The sequence below is a fragment of the Lepidothrix coronata genome, unplaced genomic scaffold (assembly GCF_001604755.1).
Source record: "Lepidothrix coronata isolate B3197 unplaced genomic scaffold, Lepidothrix_coronata-1.0 Scaffold104, whole genome shotgun sequence".
Classification (NCBI taxonomy): Eukaryota; Metazoa; Chordata; class Aves; order Passeriformes; family Pipridae; genus Lepidothrix; species Lepidothrix coronata.
In genome coordinates this window covers 301,746-311,610 of record NW_016690284.1, presented here as the reverse complement: position 1 = coordinate 311,610, position 9,865 = coordinate 301,746, and the positions used below count along the sequence as shown (strand labels likewise).

At 47.2% G+C, this 9,865-nt stretch overlaps 1 protein-coding gene across 1 annotated transcript; it reads left to right on the top strand.

Moving 5' to 3' along the window:
* Window positions 1-5,964: 5,964 nt before the first annotated feature.
* TAL2 (TAL bHLH transcription factor 2) lies at window positions 5,965-7,862 on the top strand. Its single transcript, XM_017823600.1, has 2 exons — window positions 5,965-6,359; window positions 7,499-7,862. Exon 2 carries the CDS (start codon window positions 7,509-7,511, stop codon window positions 7,860-7,862), a length of 354 nt encoding a protein of 117 aa, XP_017679089.1. The 5' UTR covers window positions 5,965-6,359; window positions 7,499-7,508.
* The last annotated feature ends 2,003 nt before the right edge of the window (window positions 7,863-9,865 follow it).

The following is a 9,865-nucleotide window of genomic DNA, read 5'->3' as shown; positions in this document are numbered from 1 at the left end:
GGAAGAGAACCAAACTGTTTTTATTCTCTGTGTTTACCCTGAAGCACAGGGAGAGTGTCTGTGTGTAGTATTTGGGTGGTTAATTTTGTCAGAGAATGTTTTTAAAGGAAACCCACTGGAACTGCCATTCAGACCATGACACAAGAGGGCCTTACTGGGGAAGGGAACATCAGCACTTTTCCAAGACTCTCAGATTATTTTGAACAGAAAATAACACAAGTGCAAGTTTAGCAAACAAAGGCTAAACCTCCTAGCAGAGTGCTCCTTTCTCAGCTTATCAAGCTGTCATGCCCAAGCCAATGCACTAGACTTCCACTCAGTAAAAGCTGTTGCAGCCCATGAGTGGGTTCTTTGTTTTGTGCAGAGCTGTGGTGTAATTTACCTTTCTTTCTGTAAAAGACCATATAGAGCATTGACTAAAAGGGAGCCACACAAAAAAGAACAACAACAAAAACCCCCCACTTCTATGTGCAGAGTAAACCTTTCCTTGAGTTATATCTTCATCACTATTGCTAACTTCTTGGCCACATATCTTGTGCTCTCCCAAATGCTGCTGGGTGCAGTCCATTGTTCTACAGATCTTCCTTTCCCAAGGCAGGCTTAGAGGACAGGATGCCACAGTGTGCAGGCTGTGAAGTCTGCAGACTTAGGCTGATTTCTCAGAAATCAGTAAGCTTTTCTCCTCTGCTGAAGACCTGCACCCTCCAGTTGCAGGAGGGCAACTGGATTACAAAGCTGAACAACCCTGGGGACAGCACGAGGTCAGGCAAAAGACCTGCCTTTTGAAACTGATATCACATGCAGCACAGTAACCCCAAACATGAGGTCTGACTTAATCTTGAGACCTTCACACACCTGTTTTTGAAGACTGCAGTGATTTCCTTCTTCTAAAGGTTCAGTGAGAGCACAGTGTGGCCGTGAGAGTTTCTGTAAATGCTGCCCTTAGACAGGAGGGCTCCCAGAAGCACAGACTTACAGACTCTAAAAAAGGTAAATCACTGTGTCAGCATGGACTGGTTTTTATAGAGCTTTTGCTGCTCTGCTGCACTTTGTACCATGGCATGATTGTCAGGTAACAGTCCCAACAGAGGCATGAGGCAGCAAAAGGAGCCCTTTTTTACTCCTGAAGTGGCTTCTCTTCCCACATCTTATTTGAAATAAAATAAAGTTTCTACTAGTATTAGGAATTGCACCAGGAGAGCTGAGAGAGGCTCTTCTCCTTCATCACACAAAGACAGCACCTGCCAGTGCCAAGCAAGAATGGGCCACTGTGTACTGGTATCTGCTCTAACACGCTCCAAAATGCCTTGCACAAACCTTGCAGATGAGGCAAACTATTTATAAGCAGGAAAACTAATTACAAGCAGGAAGGACAAGGAGGTGCATGGGGAGTTAAAAAAAAAAAAAAGAAAGGAATTTGCCTGAGGCAAGGGAACCACAGAAACGTGGACAGAAGTTCAAATCCCTGATTGCCAGCCCAGTGTTCACTCTCCCCGCTGTGATCTCTCTCTGTGTCCTCGTCCATCAGTGCACCTGTGGGGTTTCAGGTGGGAGGCACTTCAGGGAGGGTACAGTGCCAAGATACAGGAAGGCAGCAATGGAGAGAGTGAGCTGAGGAAAGCTGGGAAGGGGGAGCCTGTACCTAGAGGTGTGCTGCTCCTCTTGCAATCCATCAAGCTGGGGTGCATTGTCCCCTCTCCTCTTCCTTCCCCTCCCAACCCGAAGAAAGTCCTTGCAGTCCAAGTGACCACCCAGCAAACAGAGCATGGTTAAGCTGCAAAGAATGAGCTTATTCTCCTAGGGAACTGGAAAAAAATAAAGTCACATATTAGGGATAGGCAATGTTCTGCCTTGTGACACCCATGCTCAGTCTTGCCCGCTGCATGAAGCTGAGTTCCATGCTTGGAGGCTTTCATGAAACTGAAAAGGGAAACTGAGCTCCCTCTTTCTCCTATTGTACACATCACACGGATGCAAAGTGAAAAAAAGCACAGTGGCAAGGGGTGATAGGTGGGGAATCCTTCCTCCCTGAGGCAGATCAGGCTCACCAGCACCTGCCTGATACTGGAAACAGACACCATCTGCTCCTCTGTTGCCATTTACTTAAGGGCTGAGGGGACTTTACAAAATCCAATGCAATGTGTTAAATAACCAATTTTAGCAGGCACTGGGTTTCCCCTGAGGAGTAATGGTGTGGCACTGCAGGTTTACTAGAAGCACTCCAATCCTTGCTGGCAGCTGGCATCTGCTGTCTGATTAAGATTTGCAGAAGCAGGTCTCCAGTGGCCAGCTTCAACAGGAATTTAACTTCACCGAGGTCAAAAGTATAACTTGAGGGAGGAACTTTCTTGTCCAAGATCTTTAGTTAATAGCATCCTGCTAATTATGACTGAGTGCTGGGCTCCTGGTGAGTCCCCTGCCAGCTCTCAGACAATTAACCGCTGGCTCGGGGCCGTTTGCTGGGGAATGTCTAGCAGAGATGTGCTTTGTGCCTGAGCTGCTCTGCTGCTGCCTGAATTGCCTGAAAGGCTTTTGCGTTAGAAAGGCTGTGAGAACTGCTACTTCGGGAGAGATCTTCATCTTTCTGTGGTTTAGTCTTTTGTCTGGCGACAATCGCGGCTGCATTAAACACAGCCAGCACTCCGCCCACAACCCATTTTTATATTTTTCAAATGGGTAGGCAGCGGGTGGAAAGAGCTTCATTTATCTGTTTGGTGGGTGGTGGCTTGTTTTCCCTTTGTTTTTTTCTCCTTCTGGTTGGTGGAGCAGATTCACTGCTGGGCTGGAATTGTTCCTTTGCAGAATTCTCTTTACACACTGCAGATGTGGATCTCAGCTCATGAAGCTGCATTTACCTACTACTTCTGGATGTGTCTTCTTGATCTGAGTTAAATCCTGCCCTCAGTGCAAAATTTTGTCCTTCAAAGTAATTCCCCCAGTGGAAACGGTGTAAACTTCCAGATTTACATTCCTAAAAGCAGGATTAATCCTCTTGAATTTAAGCTGCTGCCTTCCTGGGTTTTTAATTGTCAGCTAAATGTGGGGCTGTTCCTCTGTGGTTAGAGAAGGTGAGAATAAAGTACAGAATCCAAGCCTGCAAGTTAATGCAATAAATCTGCCCATTATATGTACAAACAGCTGATTTCTGCACAGAATTAAAACGGACCAGCGGGATCGCCTCAGTTTAGGGAGACAGAAATTCAGCCAGGAGGGCGGGGCATGGGAAAAAAACCCAAGCTCCTCCCTCTGAGCAATTACAACTTCGAAATCGAGTCGAAAGGTGTGGAAAAGAAAAATATCAGCTCTTTACTAAAGAACAGATATATACCTCTAGGTAACACAACAAAACCCCTCAATCCACAATCCCGAAACCAAACGCCCAGCGAGCACAACCCAGTCCTTCCGGCGGTTATAACAATCCCAGCAGGGGGCGCTGCCGCCTCGGGAGGCGGGGCTGCGGTGCCCTCTCTCGGCCAGCAGGGGGCGCCGCTGGGCTCCGGAGGGGCGGGGCTGCGGCTGCCCCCGATGTCCGGCAGGGGGCAGTGTCGGGCTCTGGGGGCCGCGTGGCCCAAAGGCGGGGGAAGGGGCCAAGGGGGTCCAAGGCACGGCGAGGGAGGGAACGGAAGGGATGGCTTCTCATGTGGACTCACAGTGGCAAAGGGTGGCTCTGGCTGTGGATTCCCTTCCTCGTGAAAGAGTGCCGCTGCTGCCGTCACGGGAGAAAGAGGAGGGGAAGGGCGGCCCTTCCCCCCAAAGGCTCCTCCGCACTGGCTTTTTCGATGAATTTGAGGCAAAATCCGGGCAGTGGGGCAGAACAGAGTGTGAGGACTCAGATGCGAAACGTGACCTCTGTTGGGGGGCTAGGAGAAACCAGCCACCCGGGCGAGAAGATGAACTCTGAGCCCTCCTCACCACACGCACACCCCCCCCGAGTTCTCGGAGGGGAAAAGTCGAGCTGAACCCCTTCAGCCCCACCCCGAGCGCCTCTCAAAAAAGCCAAAAAAGGCAAAACAACTCCCAAAAAACCAAGCACCTCCTTGACAGAAGCTGCCATCCCCTCCCTTCCCTCTCTCTCTCCGGTCTCCCCAGAGTCATTAGCCTGGAATGTACAGCTATTCAACTAGCCCTTTTGTGTGTGTGGCTCATTCTGGCCATCTCCTCCCCCCCCTCCCCCGCTCAACACCTTTCTTTCACAGTGATAAAAGGGAAAAAATTCAAAGCACAGTGTTTTTTCTTTAAAACAAGATAATGTATGACAGGGATGTAAGCTGCACACAGCCATTGGATGGTAAGTGTTTTACATAGTGCATCAGAGAAAGCTAGAGAATACGTTGCTCAGATGCGCAAAATTACCAAAGACCTGAAACTGCAAGTAATATCACATCGACAGACAAGCTTGGTGGGGAGGGTTGGAAAGAAGGAAGGAACAGAAGGAAGAGAATGAGACAAAAGAAATGGAAATCAGATCCCATGTCAGTAACTGGCTGTATTTTAACTGGAAGGTGCTGTGGTTACAGAGAACTCAAAGGATGCGTAGGTGACCGATAGAGAAGAGAAGCTGTGCTGAAACATTATAGTTACTGCAGGACTGGACCAGGATAATTTTTCTCCTTGTTTCTAGCTGAAACTCCAAGCATAACAACAGGAAACCCACACCAGTGAAGGTAAAAAGGAGAGGAATTTGAGGAGGAGAGATGTATGGAGGTGGATTACAGCTAAAACAAAGTTGCCCATAGAGCTATTAGTGCAAGAGGAGGCACTAGGAGAGGGAAGGAGCTGTTGTTTGCCGATCTTGAAAAAATGTCAGAAACAAAAACACACGTTTTTGAAGTGCAAAGCAGGAGCTGATCTCACAAAGGCATCTGTTTGCTGACAAGGCTTGTAACCACAAGCGTAGTATTGTCCTTTCCAGAGGCAAGAGAAGAGAGACAAAGACACCATGGCGTGAAGGAGTAGGCTGCGTTTATTTTTTCACCGATAATTCCACCAACAGGACAAGATGGCATGGTCACAGAACCAGGGCTGGATGTTCACCTGCTTTCCTGGAGAGCTGTGCTGGGGACTGTGTGCAGCAGGAGAAAGAGGAGGAGTAGACATTCTGTTCTGTTGGTATTTATAATTGAGATGTAATCAGGTATCCAGCAAACGCTGACCCACATACCAGAATTACATTGCAGAGACCAAAAGGCGTGGCAAAATGCAATCCAGAAGCCCAAATAACTTTCCCTATGTTATAAAAAATAGCTGCCTTTGTACACAGATAAATATGTCTTCAAAAAACACAACAACAACAAAAAAAAAAAAAAAAAGAAAGAAAAAACCCAAACAACAACACAAACACCAAAACAGAAGAAAGAGAGAGAAGCAGGTGGCACTCTGAATTTCACATAAATCCGAGCAGCTGTTTGGAAGAATAAATCTGTGAAGGCAAAAGTTTTGCCTTGGGCAGCCAACACATTGCATTACAGAGGAGCACTGGAAGACAATGTTTAAAATCTGTACCACTGATGTGGCAGTGTTCTTGCCACAAAGGTACATCCAGCATGTTTCAGGTGGGTGCAAAGCACCAAGCAGATTTGTTCCCGCAGCCCAAACCAAAAGCGATACATGGAGTAGGAGAATGATACTTAAAAAAAAAAAAAAATAAAGAGAGAGAGAGGGAGAGATACAATCCCCATTTGGATCAAGCAGTGGGTCTTAATGTAAGTCTAAAAAACATAAGAAAAACTCTCAGCAACCTGAAATATGAGGGTTTATTTTTTAAATGAGCCTCTCCTGAAGCAAGGACATTTTGCTGAGACAATTTGCTCATCCCCTAAAGGCATGACAGTAATTTCAGACTTCTACCAAAATAGAAATGTGTCAGCAGTATAAAGGCCATGGCTGAGAGGAGCCTGTGAGGCTGGGATGGTGTGAGCCATATACAGAGTACAAGGGTGTGCCTGTGCTGGCGGCATCTCTGACTGGAGATCTCTGACCACAGCTGCGACATGATTTATAGTGCTGCAAATGTGTTTCCCTGGCAGTGGATAATCAGTGCTGGACTGGAACTTGAAGGAGCTGGGCAGGAACTCCCTTGCCTTGGCTCCCTCACAGGGCATCCCAATTAACCTGAGTCACATTTGTGTTTTTCTCTGTTCACTGGGACTATTGCTCTGTATATTGGTGAACCCCAAGTGTCTTGCATGATGTGAGGCTGCTTCAAATGGAAACTGGATCCCAGCTGGGCTGTCATTCTGAAATTACCTCTTCCCAGGGGTGAAGGGTGCTATTCCCTCTGCTCCCCACTCCCCCATGGGACTGCTATAAGGAGTTTGCCAATGAGTATAAAAAGCTGGTGTTTTCACATGCATAAGAGGGTAAGTGGAAACATTTGTCCTTTAGTCTCTTGGCTGTGAATAGTTTTTCCCTGCTTCAACTGTCTGTGTGCCATTGGCACAAAGAGCTACTTCAGAAATGGAGGAGTGAGTGTCTCCTCCAGGGCTGTGGGAGAGAAGGGAAGACACTTTTCACTGGTGGTGGGAGAAGAGTTAGGGCAACCCAAAGATCTTTTGAGCATCTTTCTGGTAAATGGCATTTAAAATCCCTGTGCATCTCTTGCTCAGTACTGCTCTGTTGCCAGGTCTACTCTGGTGACTGGGTTCCCTTTGCTTGGCTCTGTTGGGCAGGGTGGGCAGGTAACATCTAGGCAGACGTTTTGGGTGGAATGCCAGTGTGTTTTCTAGGAATCACACTTTTCCTCATGCACTCATGGCACTTGTGGCTTAGTCTTGGCATCTCGGGGCTAACGCAGAATCCTGAATGAATCAGACCTGAAGAGTCTCTGCCACCAGCCATGAGCAGCCAGTGTGGGCTGGGCAGAGAACCAGGCTGTTGTTTCCCTGGAGAAGGCTCTTGAAATAACCACAGTCACACATGCCTGCAGTGTTGGCTATCTGCTCATTGAAGGCCCACAATGAAGGTCCACCTGGCTTAGTTTCAGTCACCAAGCCTGGGCCGGCTGGGAGCAGACCCCAGGAAGTTGTGAAAAGAGGCTGGGAAGGCATGGATGTGTTCTGCACTGGGTCTACCTGCCTTTCCTCATCAAAAGCATCAGTGTGGCTCTCATGGAGCCTGATGGGATCACAAATGGATTGGTTGTTGGGAATTCTGTTGCAGGAAAACTCTCAAGAGCCTGAAGAAGTTGGGCTTGTAGAAGCACCAAATGGTTGTATGAGGAAATTAAACTCCTTTAACTCCTTTAGGAAGTTTTTACTGGCATCTAGTTGCAGCTGCAACGCTTATAATCATGGCTGTAAATGGGGACATGATTTCAGTGATTAGAGCAAATCTGTGCAGGACATGTGGGACAAGGGCATCAACCACAGAGGGCAAAAATTAGAAGCCTAGAACCACCACTGCGGGGTTGCCACTGGCCCAGAGGCTACAGAGCCCCCAGAGTAGCAGCCTAGTAGCCAGGGTTATCTAGAATTCACTCACCATCTCCTTTGCTTTGCAGCACCTTAAGCATGACAAGGAAGATCTTCACCAACACCAGGGAGAGGTGGAGGCAGCAGAATGTCAACAGCGCCTTTGCCAAACTGCGGAAACTCATTCCCACCCACCCACCAGACAAAAAACTGAGCAAGAATGAGACCCTCCGTTTAGCCATGAGATACATCAACTTCCTTGTCAAGGTCCTGGGGGAGCCAGGCCTGCAGCAGACAGCAGTGGCAGCTCGGAGCAGCATCCTGGAGTTCTTCCAGCAAGCCCCACACTTGCAAAGCATGGAGGAGCTGACACTAATTGAAAACTGTGGTGTCTCCTGTCCTGGCATGAGCAGCAATATAGTAGAGTGTTGGTCAGAGACATCATCTCCCTAGCAAGCAATGAGATGTGCAGTCTTGGTGCTAGTCTTGATAGTCCCTCTCCTTTTGCTCCTCTATGTATTGTGAATATTTATTCATATTTATTACTATTTTATTTGGTATGCATTTTTATTTAATAGGAAGGAAATCCTTGGTAATCCAAAAACCTGGAGGTCCAGAGGGAGAACTTGCAGTCCCTGGGAAATTGGAAGGACTCACTGCTGTCTCACTGAGTCCTCTCCAAGACAGAGGAGCCTTCTACCCAGATCTCCTCCATAAATCAGGCTGTAGAAACTCATTCAGTGTTTCTGACACGGAAAGAGATTATTCTCCCGTGCTAATTCAAGGAAACACTACTGAGATGAAGAATGATGACTGCACCACAAAATTTGTCCAAGACAGACATCTGGCCTTGGTAGTGAAAGATTTTGAGAGATGTGATATTTGACACAGTCCTCCACCAGTTGTTCCAGGGGCTAATTGCAGTCACTCTTGAGCTTGTGAATCTTATTTCCAGCTTGATTCTTTTTTTTGAGAATGCAAGTCCTAGTCCTTGAACCTAGCTACATCTTTCTCCGTCAGACTGGAGGGATCCCTAGTGTCAGGACAAAATGTATTAAATAAAATTAAATGTTAGGTTAAAGCAAAGTGCCAATTTAAACTTAAAGAAGACAGTCGTAGATGAGTTTCAGTGGGTTCAATAGGCAGAGTATACCTCCTTTGTAGCAGTGCCAGTGTGCATGTGAAGGATGATAGTCAGCTATGCTCCAGATGCCTTAAAAGCCCATCAAAAAGAGGTTGGTGGATAAATGTCTTTCCATACCCAGCTGACTGCCTTTAAACTCCTTGATTTCACCTGCTGTAGCTGAGGTAGCTATAGCTACAGCTGTAGCTGTAGCTGGATACTATCCCAAATGGGCTGATGGAGCAAGGACAAAGAAATTGGTGTAAATGGTTTTCATTTCATTCAGCAAGTAATTTCCCTATAGGGAGAAACCCCAGCCATCATGCTCGTTTGTGTTTGGGTGATAAGCAGGTTGAAAGAGGTTTCATGAAAGTGGTTTCATGTTGTTGCCTAAAAAAAAATTTAATTTCCTGATCAAGTTATAACCTGTGCCATAAAAGGCCTGGGCTGCTCGTGTGAGGTACAGAGCAGCCCAGAGCAGCAGAAAGAAATGACACAGGCTTGAAGTAGATCCCGCTGGTCAGATCCCGCTGACAAGTCCTTTGGATTTCCATGTGGACCAAGGTACATGTCAAGGCTTAGAAAAGACAATTGTTCAGGACTGGTGAAGAAATGGAGCTTCCTTAGGCCAAGGCACGTCCCTGGGCTGTTTCTGTTTGTTCATGAGACAATGAGGTGCCTTCAGAAAGCAGAGATAGGGTTTGTGCACGTAATATGTGCAGCCCTTCTGCATGAGGGGATTTGGCACCTGAAGCTGAGCTGCCTTTCAAAGCCTCACCAAGCATCAGATGCGCCAAAGAAGCCAGGGCTGGCTCCTGCTACGGGTATATTGGGCTGTCCTGAGAATTGACAAAGACCAAGGACACAGCCCACCCCGTCCAGGACTGGTGTTGGAAGGCACAGGCATGCCAGTGGACAGAGTTTGACCAAAAAGAAAAGGAAAAAAAAAAACTGAAAGGATTTCTGTTGATTTGATTTTGGTTTTGAACACTGCTAATAGTCGGTTTGCTTATCCCTGTGTTTGTGAGCTGTCAGGACTGCACTGAGGGCAGCTGAGTGAAAAGGCACTGAGAGTACATCCTTCGTGTGGCTTGTTTCTCGCCACCTCTGCCCACTTTAATGGGATTAAATGGAGCCACAGCCTCCTGTGCACAGCAGCACCTCAGAGGTAATGAGCCAAGTCCTCCTCCCAGCTTTCTGCTGGCTCACTGGAGTTACAATAGAAGAGATTAGTCCAAGTAAATCAGGGCACTTATTGGCGAGGTGTGGTGGTACTGTTTGGTCTATCAGTCATTTGCTGTCTCAAGAAACACACAGTCACCAAGGCAAGGCA